Source organism: Aspergillus homomorphus (assembly GCF_003184865.1).
Source record: "Aspergillus homomorphus CBS 101889 unplaced genomic scaffold BO97scaffold_10, whole genome shotgun sequence".
NCBI classification, from domain to species: Eukaryota; Fungi; Ascomycota; class Eurotiomycetes; order Eurotiales; family Aspergillaceae; genus Aspergillus; species Aspergillus homomorphus.
This window is the reverse complement of record NW_020291896.1, coordinates 643,273-656,129: the sequence shown is the minus strand read 5'-3', so window position 1 is coordinate 656,129 and position 12,857 is coordinate 643,273. Positions and strand designations below refer to the sequence as shown.

General features: G+C 52.3%; 4 protein-coding genes across 4 annotated transcripts; 1 reads left to right on the top strand and 3 right to left on the bottom strand.

Annotated features, from left to right (window-relative positions):
- Positions 1-1,390: 1,390 nt before the first annotated feature.
- Positions 1,391-4,461, top strand: BO97DRAFT_448785 (WD40 repeat domain-containing protein; the record flags this gene model as incomplete). Its single annotated transcript, XM_025698844.1, has 6 exons — positions 1,391-2,007; positions 2,309-2,807; positions 2,928-3,562; positions 3,722-3,853; positions 3,958-4,168; positions 4,208-4,461. Exons 1-6 carry the CDS (start codon positions 1,459-1,461, stop codon positions 4,459-4,461), a joined length of 2,280 nt encoding a protein of 759 aa, XP_025553334.1. The 5' UTR covers positions 1,391-1,458.
- Positions 4,462-5,678: 1,217 nt separating this feature from the next.
- On the bottom strand, positions 5,679-7,274 carry BO97DRAFT_423094 (uncharacterized protein; the record flags this gene model as incomplete). The annotated part of the gene is made up of 5 exons (XM_025696855.1): positions 5,679-5,806; positions 5,899-6,731; positions 6,923-6,956; positions 7,023-7,139; positions 7,190-7,274. 5 exons carry the CDS (start codon positions 7,272-7,274, stop codon positions 5,679-5,681), a joined length of 1,197 nt encoding a protein of 398 aa, XP_025553333.1.
- Positions 7,275-7,948: 674 nt separating this feature from the next.
- On the bottom strand, positions 7,949-10,117 carry BO97DRAFT_469413 (ferric reductase family protein). The gene is made up of 4 exons (XM_025699841.1): positions 9,371-10,117; positions 9,259-9,306; positions 9,023-9,208; positions 7,949-8,953 (listed from the first exon to the last, which is right to left on the bottom strand). The coding sequence occupies exons 1-4, from the start codon at positions 9,959-9,961 to the stop codon at positions 8,024-8,026; spliced, it is 1,755 nt and encodes a 584-aa protein (XP_025553332.1). The 5' UTR covers positions 9,962-10,117; the 3' UTR covers positions 7,949-8,023.
- An 867-nt stretch (positions 10,118-10,984) lies between these two features.
- Positions 10,985-12,383, bottom strand: BO97DRAFT_404537 (uncharacterized protein). Its single transcript, XM_025694982.1, has one exon. The coding sequence runs from the start codon at positions 12,299-12,301 to the stop codon at positions 11,009-11,011; it is 1,293 nt and encodes a 430-aa protein (XP_025553331.1). The 5' UTR covers positions 12,302-12,383; the 3' UTR covers positions 10,985-11,008.
- Positions 12,384-12,857: the final 474 nt, after the last annotated feature.

The following is a 12,857-nucleotide window of genomic DNA, read 5'->3' as shown; positions in this document are numbered from 1 at the left end:
ATCGAAGAGAATCAAGACGCGGATATGCAGCTCACGGCATCCGGAAGTAAAGAAGCCCATTTCTTATCGTGCAAAGATCGGATGATTGTGGATTTGTGCTGACACTCTCCTCTGGTAGACCAGTCTTCGTATAACAACAACCATCTACCGTCAAATGCTCCCCCCGGAGCTTGCCCTGGTACGTCCGACCGTTGATTATAGACGGTACTAAGCCGAGTGCTACAAGTCTGTCCTTGCATAGGAGACGAACAAGTCCCAGGTGAACAGACCGGCGACAAGCAAGCCCAGGGCAAAGCGACCGGCGACGACGGACAAGTGCAGGGCGAAACGTCCGGTGCCGGACGAGCTCAGGACAAATTATCTGGCGACGAACAAGTGCAAGGCAAACTATCCGACGCCGACGGACCAGCCCAGGAAGCCGTCCGGAGATGAACCAGGAAACATCGTCGGTGACGAAAGCTCGGGCCTCCCTGAGGAGCCAACAAGCCCTCCAGGTAAACATCCAACCAACTCAGAACAAGGCACAAAACACAAACTCTGCCACTCTTCTAAGACCCACTAGTGGCCCCGACCCATAATACATTATCTCGACGGCTTTGGGACACCGCCAATAACAATCTCATGACGGGAGATGACACAGCTAAGCTTGTAGACGATTATACGGTAATCCTCGTCACGGTCCTTGAGGAAGACGGTATCAATGCAACGGCGGCCGAGCTGAACGACTCGGAGAGAAGGCGGCACTACTTGCATCTTCTTTGCAGAAGAGCGAGGAGAGGACTGCACGAGCAACTGGGATCATGAGCAAGTTAGGGGATATCGCCGATGGCATAATTTCGGCCCAGGAATTTCCTGGACCTGATTCACCAAAACGTGTCCAAAGCAGTGACACTCCTTGCTGCCATTCCGTCGACGGTAGTCAGCGTGATACTCAAGGTAGACACTCATCTCTTCCGATTGTTCTGCGCATTGATTGTCAGTGGCCCTGAACAGTCTTTCTCCAAAATTGCGAAAGCTGACCAATCCGTCGTCGAAGGAGTCGCACATACTCTTTCCAGGATGGGATGGTACAGCAACTTGATCGACGCACTTCTGGACGGGCAATTGGATCAGCCATGCGCCGACCGACTCAAGGAACAGATGACCGCGCTGTATCAATCCATTCTCGAGTATCAGATGCAAGCGGTAAAGTTTTCCTTCAAGCACTTGGAGGCTAGGTTTGTGTGCAATGCTTGGAGTCCGGACAAATGGAAGCAGGCTCTAGAGCTTATAAGATCAAAAGAAGGGCAGCTTCTTTAAATCTGGAGAATGAACGATAAGACAGTTTCCCTGAAGCTATCCAGATCTGTCCAGAACCCTGAAGAAAAACTCGGGAACATCTCTGAAACTTTGGAGGATCTTCTGACACGATATAAGCACGCCTAAGAAAGTACTCTGAGGCTAAAGGTACTGGCAGACATGCGCGTTACCAATCCATATGACGACCTGTTACGACTCCAGAGGAGGACGAAAGAAACCATTAATGACACCTGGAGCTGTATTCTGGAAGATGACGGCTTTAGAAAAGTCAATGTGTGGGAAGATACCAGTCTAAGCACAGATTTCTTCTGGATAAGGGAAGCGGCAGGTGAGGGCAAGTCTATGCTCTTAGTAGCAGTCCTTAGACACCTACTCAAGCTCCTCCGAATTCGTTCGCCGTCACTCTGTTTTGTTTTCCTCGAAAGCAAGACTAAGCTTGACAACATGGCGGCTGCCATGAGGTCGCTGATATGGATGTTGGTTGTCCAACAGTCTAAACTGGTATCACACTTGAAAGAGGAATACGACCAGTCCGGGGGACGGGATCCGTTCGCAGGTATCAACGGATCAATTGCCTTAGCACGCGTCTTTCAAAGCATGATAGTAGATGCCGATCCTGTCATGTTCGTCGTTGACGCACTTGACGAGTGTGATCAAGAGCAAGACGATCTTGTGGAGGTGATAGGAACCTCGCTCCGCTCGGACAAGGTACGATGGATCCTGACAGGCCGCCCGGAAGTTCGGCTTGACGAGGCCTTGAGAAAATTTGGAGGGCATCCCGAGCCCGACGCTCGTCCCTCTTATGCTCTGATTGACCTTAATTGAGAGAAGGGCGATCTGGGCCACCGCTTTGAAAATTATCTCACGCATAAAATTGAGGAGCTTAGAAATGGCAACCCTGAGATGCCTTATTCAGATGGGGAACTGGAGCCTATTAAGACAGAACTTAGAGAACTGTCCAAAAGAAACTTTCTCTGGGTGTATTTGGTTGAGAGACATGATAGACCAGCGCCCCGAATTTGCGCGGCAAAACATCAGTGGCTATCACGGAGGATTGCCAAAACTCTATGATCACAAGCTTGACAGTTTGAAGCAAGAGATTCAAGTGAATAAAAGAGACTGGGACAGGTTTCTTCAGTGCGTGGATGTGTTGAGACTCATGAACCTGTCACAGTCCCGTCTCTTATCTGTGTTAGAGCTTGAGGTACTCCGACCCTCCACTGCGGACAAATGCGAACCAATTCAGGCCGTCTCAGACGCCCGTTCTTTTTTTATCATCGAGGCCAACCAGGTTGATGTCAGACACGAAGTAGCGGGGGAGTTTTTGAGGCGCTCAGACACGATTAGGCAATTGACCACTCTGAATCACGAATATCTTTTCACTAGATCAATTGAACGGCTGTCCAATCATTTGAAACGAGATATAGGTTTGCTCAAGGATTGGGCGTCCGAGACCCGTCGTCTCGAATCTTGCACCAACGGCCGTTTGACTGGCTTGGAGTACTGCTGTGTGTTCTGGCCTTGTCATCTACATGAGTCAATTGAGCACATGGACACGACAAAGGCAGAAGCATTGTTTGATTCAGTACTCTAGTTTCTCGAGGAACATTTTCTTCATTGGATCGAAGGGCTGAACCTGCTCAGGCGGATCCCGACTGTCCTTTTGTCGTTGAGAACGCTGCGAGCGAAACTCCTCCTGCGCTCGGCGGGTAACCCTTCACCAACATCTGGTCCTTTAAGGGCTGCTGAGCTGGCTGTGCTTCTGACTGAACTCTTAAAATATGTCGGTCGTTTCATGCCTGTCCTGGGCCAGTATCCGCTCCAAGTTTACGGCGGCCCACTTGTATTTTCTCCGGAACGAAGCATGATTAAGGAACACTTTAGGCAAGAAGGTATTGCCTTGGTCGGTGATGTTGATGGGCCCGATGATATTTCCGGCATCAAGGATGACTGGGGTCTATGTCAACAGAGACTTGGGAGTCATTGCGGTCCAGTCACAGTTCTGTGCTTTGCCCCAGATGGCCAAATGTTGGCATCCGGCTCTTCTGGCCAAATCAAGCTTTGGGCCATTGACTCTACTAATGTCGCCGCGGTTCCGGTTCGGTCATTTCAGGTTGAGGGGGAAGGCGAGCCTTGTATTGCCTTCTCCAGGGATTCTAGCTTACTTGCCACTCCGCTCTCCGGAACGATTCGCCTTTGGGCAATAAACGCCGAGACAGAGACTGCCACTCCGAAAACGACCTTGATCGAAGACAAATATTTCGTGCAAGCGCTCGCATTCAACGACAAGGGCACCGGGCTTATTGCATTCTCTCGGGATCCTGAAACTCGGTTCTAGCGCCTGGACAATGCGGATGAGACTTACCAGTGTATTGTCCCTTCCCCGTCTGACACTCGTTACTTGGTGGGAGTTACGATGTAGTCGAGCGGCGGACGGCTGGCCTTCGCGTCACGCCCAGAGGTGCAAGGGTTCTCGCAGAACGAGGATGGCAATCCTGGCCTTCAGACCGATCTCTTCCTCTGGGACATCGATTGCAGTACGAAAGCACAGCATGTAGGGTCCAGACAACGAATCGATGGTAACATTGACAGCCTCGCCTTTACTCCAATTGCGGAAGTCCTAGCGGTCACCACTTCGGATTGCTGCTACCTCTACAGGATCGAAGAGTCGACACTGAAACCAAACCGGTAGTCTTCTCTCCAGAGGGCCGTCCGTTGATGACCAGCTGGCATTCGAGGATCACCCTCTGCGAAGACATTAACTCAAGTCCTGAGAGCCAGGTTGACCGGAAGGTACTACATGATCACAACAGCCTAGTCACCTCGCTTGCATTCTCACCTAACGGTACATTCATCGTCTCGGCTGACAGTGAGGGGACTGTACTCTTCTGAAACTTGGAAAACATAGAATCCAGCGCTTCTTCCCAAGGCTCGAGCATCGACCTAAAGCCCAGCGCGTCTCCTCAAGGCCCAAGCAGAGCCACGGATGGTTCAGCCAAAAGCACGCAGGAACTGAGGCAGTATCTTGCCTTCTCCTCCAACGGAGAGAGACTGGTCTCGTTGGATGAAAATGGCAGCCTCCGCATATGGATTGTTTCAGCTGATGGATCAAACATCTACCATAAAGAAAGACCTACACCACTCCCTGAGGAGCGATCTTAGTCGTGAGCTTCATGACAGCAAAAAACATTATGCGCTTCTCTGTAGTGACAAATGGGTCGGGCTTGTCACTGCAAAGCGGTTGTTCTTTTGGTCACTTAGCCCCCTAAAAGACACATCCACTGACCTTCGTTCCGCTCATCATCAGTCATCCCCTTACTACACATACGTCGACCTACTATTTATTGCTTCGAATCCTGCCGTTCTCGCGAGGTCTTCCGATGGTAGAACGCTCGCCTCGGCGACAAAAGCCGGCGACATCTCTATCTGGGATTTGAGACATAAGCGGATGGGAAAAGAGGTGCAACGCACCGTATACGATTCATATGGCAGATACAAATTCCTCCAACTCGCCTTCTTCGCGGGCGGCAAGTCCCTTGCCATTCTTTTAGACCATGTCGCCAGTCAATCACAGGCGTCTACGGAAGCCGCAACCCAGCGAAGGCTTACTACCTGGGAGCGTGACGATGCAACTGGTAAATTCAGGTCAAAGCAGTCTCTCAATGTTCCAGGAACGTCATGGCATGACACTTCATTTTTTCCCGACGAAATTGTCGTGCATATTGGCCCTGAAAGCTTTCGACTGGAAGGGATGGCCCTTGTCCTACGCGGCCTGGGTCTGCTGTTACTTTGTCAGTTTCGGATAGGTGGATCTCCCGGGGAAACAAGAGGCTTTTTTGTATCCCCGACGAGTTCCAATATCAATCCGTGGCCTGCGATCGGACCGCGATCGCGTTTGGTCAAATTTATTGTGGCCGTATTAACTATGTTCCCTTAACCTTTCCCGAGTGTACTTGAGACCCCGTTCGCTTGGGACCTCTGTCGTTGGATCAGACTATTTTGATAGCTGTGTGTACAAGGATTCTTTTTTGTTGAGGAGCTATGGCCTAAGCGCACTCTTGGATAGTATGTTCCAGATGTGCTAATTATATTGTAGCTGATAGTAGAGATGATTGGAAACTTCAGAGATTGGATGATGCTTGTAAGCAAGGCCTAGTGAATTAGTAAGAAAATAAAAGAGGGGGCTGCTCTCTATACCCAGAAGCCTCCTCACTCTATTCAGGAATTAGACATTGCAGGATTTACATACACGGGAATAAGTCGGAGAGGAAAGTATGTTATATGAGTATCATTGAAACGAAGAACTGATAGTGAGGGACGCGATCACAAAAGAAGTGCATAATCTCATCTGACTGATTCACCTCTAGGTCCTCATTGACTCAGGCCCAGTTCAGCTCAAGCCCAGCCAACAGCTGATCACTTTCTGCACTCGGCTTGGCGACTGGCCGGCCAAGCCGCAGGTTTTTCAAGCTCCACTTGTCCGGGGGCGGCTTCGTCTCCTCATCGCCTGTATCATGATCTGAATACTCGAACTGGAACTCGGGATTAGGCGCTCTCTCGGGTTCGGTGGCTTGAGTATATCACCAGTCGGACGCGTACCTTTTTCCAACAGCGCATCCGGAGTCCAGTCGAGAAACGTGCAAGGTAGCGCCCCAATCGCGAAAAAATCAAGTTCTACAGCAATATGTTGAAGGAGCATGTTTAGATCAACGTTCCCCTCTTCTGGCCAGCCACATAGAGGACAGGAACCCAAGCGCTCTTCGCTATCGGCAGGGGTTGATTCGTGCCGGTGAGAGCCTTCCGAGTGAAGAGGCTCGAAATATGCCGGGTGTTCACGCATCATATGCCCACGCCAGTCATCCTCTTTAGTGAAGAACAGGGCCTCGGAATTCCTACAGCTCGGTACAATGCAAGTCTTGCCAGAAGCGCAATCTATGAGACGCTGCATCTTCACCATGGAATTGGATGCCTGTGAAGACACATCAAGGCTGCACTTGAAGCACTGAGGCAGGTAATCTTGCGGCCGTACTGATTCATCATCATCTGGCTTCGCGGTGCAGTGCATATACTGTTTCTGCCGTGACGGTTTATCCCGTCCTAGGGCCCGCATATAATTGATTATCTGGGGATGGGACTTATCGACAGATAATGACCGATGAAGCTCCTTCTGGTCTGTCTTCGCATGAACCAGAGCGTGGATGAACCGATGCCGACGCTTCAGGTTACACTTGATAAGACGATCTTGGACGCCCATTAATTCGGTACGTGGTGTTCTCTTCTCCGTGTCCCAGGTACCGCGGCGTTCATGGACCCAATGTATCAGCTTCATCTCGTAGTCCCGATAGTCGTCAGCGTCGAAGCTTCTATCAGCCTCCTGAACCAGAATTCCCGTGTAGATGCTGAGGCAGCGATGACAGTCGTCCTCAACTCTTCTGCTGATTTGTGTACATGCCAGACGAGATTATCCATCCTAACACAACGCGCTTCTGGTGACAGAAGACATAGCTTTCTTTGAAGGGGCACTTGGTCGATTGCATGATGAGCCCGGATCGGAACCACCTTCATGTGTTTCTCCGTATATTCCAGACCTACCTTTCCTTCATCCATGTATTTTGTCACATACTCCGGATCTCTTTGCCACGCATACTTGAATTTGGCTGGGGAGGGTCTCCAAAAGGCGTATTCGGTGAACTTTCTCTTGCAGAATTCGGCTTAGGACGTACACTCGTGTAGAAGGACGGCCAGACGACTCAGTGCGGACACTAACTCTGCCCGTTTTTGCGGTTGGGGTTCGAGGTTCATGTCGAGACTATGGGCCTCCCAAGCCACGTATTCAAGGGCTACGTTGGTCTTTCTGTGCTTCCAGGTAAAATTACTCCATTTCCCCTACCGCCCCACCAGTTCAGCTCGTAAAGCCTTTTGAGACTGTACACGCACAGGGTGGCGAAGTCATGAATAGTCAAACTGGAAGCCATGGTCATGGTCGAGATTGAACGGCAGGTTGCCTGTGTCCGTGATCGTTGCCCTGCCGGAAATCGAAATGCAAAGGCACCTACCTACACCCCGTCGAGCAACTATAGCCTGACATCTCATTCTACTGGAAGTATGGGTCCCGGCATTTCACCTATACCTCAACCACAGAATAGACCGGTCTAAGTGAAAGACTCCGTGAGGTAGGGTCTACAGCAGAAAAGAGCTCTGCCGATGAAGTGATTTGTCCCGGAAGACTACACAATGAACCCGGGCTCGATACACGAAAGATCATGATGCACCTAAGCGAGCACCACCGAGAGGTCTTTGTTCGCAAAAAAAGACAAGACCCACGAGAAGCGAAAGTCGCCGAAGTTGCACTAAGTGAGTGCTTCGACCTGGAGGGGCAGCTCCCAACCAGGAGATGAACCACACGCAAAAGTCCTGAATCTCATACTTAGATCTGCATTGAGGGCATGTTGTGGAGGGGGAAACTGAAAGGGAAACTTGATTGGAGACGGACAAGATGACACCTCATAGTTCAGGCCACAATTTCCTGATGTCTGGCTGAATGCCTCAGGCCGATCTTGACTAATCCCTAGTCACGTGATGGCTTGTTGTTGCGCTTGCTGCTGTTTCACATACTCTCACTCACACTTCACTATTTCGATAAAAGACCAGTCGAACAATCAATCTATGGTGCCAATCGCCGGCTAATCCTCCTCAAACTAGAACCTCACCATAGCATTACTGCTCACCATGTGAAACTCTCCTCAATATAATCCACCACCGTCTCGCCCACATGCCTCCGACATGCGCGCCGCACCTCGTCGCTCAACCCCCCGTTTCCACAGCACATGACCCCCATCGCGCCAACCTGGTTCTCAGCTTCCATCTGCACCAGAGTCTGCAGACTTGGTCGACCGGAGAACATTTCGACCGTCGAGCTGGGACTCTTGATCTCCCGCGGATTGCGAGGCCGAGTCACGAACAACTTGACGCGGAGCACCTCCCTCCGACCCGGCAGCGCCAGGACCTCCGTCATCCAGGGACGCAGCCATTCCAGATGCTCGGGTGACTGGACGATCCACACTAGCGTGATTTTTCGCGCTGAAACGGTGCCGGCGGTGGACTTCTGGATGAGATGCGGCATGAAGGGAAGACAGTGCGTGATGCCTACCCCTCCGGCCACCAGGAGGACAGTCCCGTACGAATCGAGCGAGTGGAGGCTCCCATATGGGCCTTCGACGAGAGCCGCCAGTCGGAGTGGGGGTCCGCACGGCGACTGCAGGGAAGGGTGCATCGGGTCGTCGGGGTAGGCCATGGTGCTGCGGAAGGAGTGCTGCTGGACGAGGGCGGCCTTGAATAGCTTGTCGGTGAACCCCGTGCGACGTCGGACGAGGAGGGAGAGGGACTTCGGGGCAGTCCAACTGTCGAGACGGTCGAGCGGCGATTTTTCGTGCACAGGCATATCCCCACCCCATGCCACAGAGAACGGGTGGGATGTCCAGCCACCAATGGAAGGAATATACAAGAAGAGATACTGGCCGGGCGAGAAGCACCAGGGTCGAGCAAGGTCAAGCGTGATCCGCATGGTATCACCTGGAAGAGCTTCGACGTAGGCAGTGGTGCGGGCACCTGCGCGGAAATTGCGATAGACCAGGATGAGGAAGCGGGTAAGACGCTGTATCAAAGGCCTCCAGTTAGTGCTGGCCGTTGGATCACTCTAAGACCACATCCAACATCCACCCACCTCAAATGTCCAGAATGCGACCGCCGCGTACAGGTAGAATCTGCAGGAGTAGCGGTAGACGTGATGCCACACGAACCCAGTCGCTATGCAGGCGAGGGCGATATGAAGATGCAGAAACGTCTCGTAGAATGCATGCCGGATTGGGGAGGGCGACTGGATCAGTATCACTAGCATTGCAATCATACACTACTCCTGTCATTCATGCGTACCAGGTGGCATCGGGGAATTGAACCTACCATCAGGCCATTGAACATGAAAGGCTTGCTGAGAGTCCCCAGCATAGCCTTGCACCCGTCTACAGAGGGTCAGACATTCCCATTCATACCGTGGCATAGGAGAGGTTCGTACAATTTTGGACCTTGGGCACCCCCCAAGCGATAACATGTGCCACTGCTCCAGCACCACGATCCGTCCCAACCACCGATGCAACAGGTTCCATGTGTCGAAGGAGACATGCAGCAGCGGGATCAACGGGTTGTTACGTCCAGCCATGACGAACAGGGGAAACAAATTGACCGTTGCCATGTAACCTGTCCTGTTCCGGATCAGTGCTGCAACGGTTGACTCCTTGGATTCGAAAGGAATGGTGACTGTGCAGAGAGTCACGTTCAAGACCACAAGGAAGGTGAGCAACAGGGCGTGGAATCGACTAGGCAAGGTGCCCATGTTGATGGCCTGTGAGAGTTGCATTTCACGGTTGTGGCGATTGCGCCAGAGGGGTGCATAGAGAACATGGCGCTTGAGCCACGCCAGCCGCGAGTCTGGAATCTGATGAAATCTCTGGGATGGGTCGGTGAAGGTGGCCAGTCGACGAAGATGTGCAGCAAGCTGAAAGCAAGTCTGCCAGAGGAAGACCATGACGATCAAGCATGCAAACGCCCAGAGGGACACATAACACAGCTCATCATTCAAGAACGCATACCACATACTGTCTCCCATGATAGGCGAACTGGTCACTGTGAACTGGTTAGCCCTAGGAGGAACGGAAGCCAGATAGCTCAATGCTCGATCACGCTCCGCCGATGAAAGGAATGAGATTGGGATTGTGGTCCAGCCACAGCCCTGACGAGCAAGAATAAGGGGATGGAGAACCAGAGAGGGACTAAGAAAGAAATGAATTGCAAACCACTGCAGCAGAGGCAGAACCAGAGATCCCAGACTAAGGTATAAAAGGCCTTGCCAGTCGGTTTTGGGTGGGGGGGGTCGGAAGTAGTAAAATGGACCTCATTCCGAATCAATGATTGCTGCCTGTCACTTAAGCGCCAAATGGTCTCCTGGCAATTTCCCTGTCTCAAGCGAATGCTGGATCAGAGTGTATCGGTTGGACGACAAGCGCCCAGCGGTGAATGGGTCGAGTCCAAGCTTTGTTTCGATGATATGACAGCCCCATTCTATCATAGGGCTGACCTGGTCGATAGACCTGACTATGCAGGAAATAAATAAATTGCTACTAGGTAGTGAGTACTGTACTGTACATACCTCTAGGGCTAAGCACCTTGCACAAGCCCCTCTCCGTCAAGCCTATTGCCGAGTTGCTATCTCTTGCGCTGAACATGTGGAATATGAATATTTCTCACAACACTGTTCGAACCACTGCTCCAAGGCCCTGATTTCCTCGTGTTCTGCTTCAGGGTAATCGCCTGCATCAAGAGCGATGAGATTGTCGGCCCCAGTTCAAGGTTGTTCTCGCCGCAGCGACCAAAGACGGGGTCACACACACAGTCACACACACAGTCACACACAAGCTACTCAGCTGATACTGTACTGTACGTAACTGTAAACGTAAGCTGCTTGCAAAGCTTGACTTGCACCATAACTGGTCAACAAAGCGCGGTTAAACAAGGATGATTTACGGTAACCGACCGGATTTTGTCGCCATCACAATGCTCGATTACGCGCCCAGCAGGACTTGCCAAAGTTCAACTAAACAGATCTAATTGCCCCAAGAGGCTACAATATCATACAGTACATTCCGAGCGACTATGGTCATCCAAAGCAGTAACCCAATCCATCCAGCAAGTCCCTCGCAACGACATCGATTCCCCCGGGCTGCGAATCCTCCCGCCCGAACGCCAAAAACATCACATCATCTATATGCCCGTGATACCTCTGGCCTGCCTGCTTCCAGCTAATCGAGGTCACATACAGCATTTCCGACTGATCCTCCTCGACGCTCGATGCACCGCGTCCATGGATCCAGACCGGTTTAGTGGAGACACCAAACACCTCGAACGGCTCGCGCTGGCGGAAGAGCATAACGTACGGCTCATAGACACTGTGAAAGGCAACATACTTCTTATGTTGGAAGATCGTGAAGACAAAAGTGTTGTCCTCACTGGGCTGACAGTTGGGATCCGCCCGGTCGCACAGCGTGATCGCCAGCGAATTGGTGGCTTGGTGGACGGACTCGTGTCTGGGATCTGCCAGCACCGGTAAATACCGCCGCAGACAGGGCTCGTCGACCGGCGCAGCAGCGGACGCCAGATCAGGTCCGACCGAGCCATCGGCGATGCTCAGCAGTCGGGAGAAGGCGCGCGCGGGCGCAACATCGTAATGCACGTACGCCGACCCCTGCACGTCCCAGAACAGAAACCAGTTCTTCTCAATGAGGGAATAGCCTGGCAGCAGCGGACGCTGCAGCTCGACCGGCTGCCGGTACGCTGGCGTCTGCATGATCTCCTCGCCTGGCCAGTCGACTAGCACCCGGAAATCGATCGCCCACTGGCCAAAGCAGGTGTGCTGCGAGTTCGAGCCATACACCGCGTATGGTCGGTCGGGCCCGTAGAAGATGCGCGCATCGTGCGGGCCCAGGCTTATGGACATGATTTCCAGTTCGCCATGGCAGCGCGTTTGGTCACTGGTCGTCGCAGCGACGGGCAGGATGAGCGCCTGGTCAACGCAGCGGAGGGTGCGACCATGGTCCTGAAAACTGGCTGTGCACACCAGCTCTGCGCTCCAAACAGAGAGTGGCTCCGTCTCGGAGCGATTGCGGGTGAGTTGCGCCGTGATGAACCATCTGTCCTCCAACACAGGATGCGGGATGATGCTGGGATTGAAGCCTTGATGTGACCCGAAATCGATGTGAAAGTATCTCTTGTCAGGGGTAGACGCCGAGAAGACCTCATGGTGTATGTTCAAGAGGTCAGCATTGGGCTGGATGTGGTGGTCAGAGTCCGTCTCTAATGAAGATGAAACCCCCCTGTAGAGATAGAAGAGGGTGAGGAGAAGGCCCACGAGGAGCCCGGCAAGGGGCACAAGGCGCATTAGCCGGGCAGACATTGTAATGCTTAAGACCAGACCTATACGACCAGACCTGCAGGAAAGGAAATGAGATTGAGAGAGGGGGGTTACGTGGGTTGGGGGGGGGGGGGGGGGGGTTGCAAAGCCGGGGAGATGAGATGGGATGTGGTCTGGGTCCTGTTGACGGAAAGCTTTGCAAGAGTTAGATAAATTAGGGTTGCAGCCAAAGGATTGAACTTGCAAACTTTGCAGAGCTACTTAGTAACAACAGGACTGAATGGCTGTCATTCACGATCGGCGAGGGGGGGGTGGGTTTTGGGAGGCCTGAGCAGCGCTTCTTCCCTGTTTGGGGTTGGGTGACTCCCCGGCCCTAATCAATGAATTTAATTCATCCCAATTTCCCCGCTTTCGCTCCGTCCGCAATGCGAGTTGATCAGCACTAATCAATCAGCATGTGAAATTGCCTGATTGCCAGGGTCTGGGGGGAAAGTAATGAAAGTAGTCTAAGACCGAGACACTTTCCCGCTCTCCTCTCTCTGCTCTCCAACATGACTATCAGTGATAGCGCCATTCCTGGGGACTCTTGGTTGGGCTC

What these genes read in the sequence shown, in the direction of transcription:
- BO97DRAFT_469413 (XM_025699841.1), bottom strand. Translation starts at nt 9,961, where the DNA reads ATGGGAGACAGTATGTGGTATGCGTTCTTGAATGATGAGCTGTGTTAT. An exon ending in GGTGCCCAAGGTCCAAAATT is followed by an intron (nt 9,307 to 9,370) that starts GTACGAACCTCT and finishes GACGGGTGCAAG; the next exon opens with GCTATGCTGGGGACTCTCAG. An exon ending in TCGCATTCTGGACATTTGAG is followed by an intron (nt 8,954 to 9,022) that starts GTGGGTGGATGT and finishes CCTTTGATACAG; the next exon opens with CGTCTTACCCGCTTCCTCAT.
- BO97DRAFT_404537 (XM_025694982.1), bottom strand. Translation starts at nt 12,301, where the DNA reads ATGTCTGCCCGGCTAATGCGCCTTGTGCCCCTTGCCGGGCTCCTCGTG.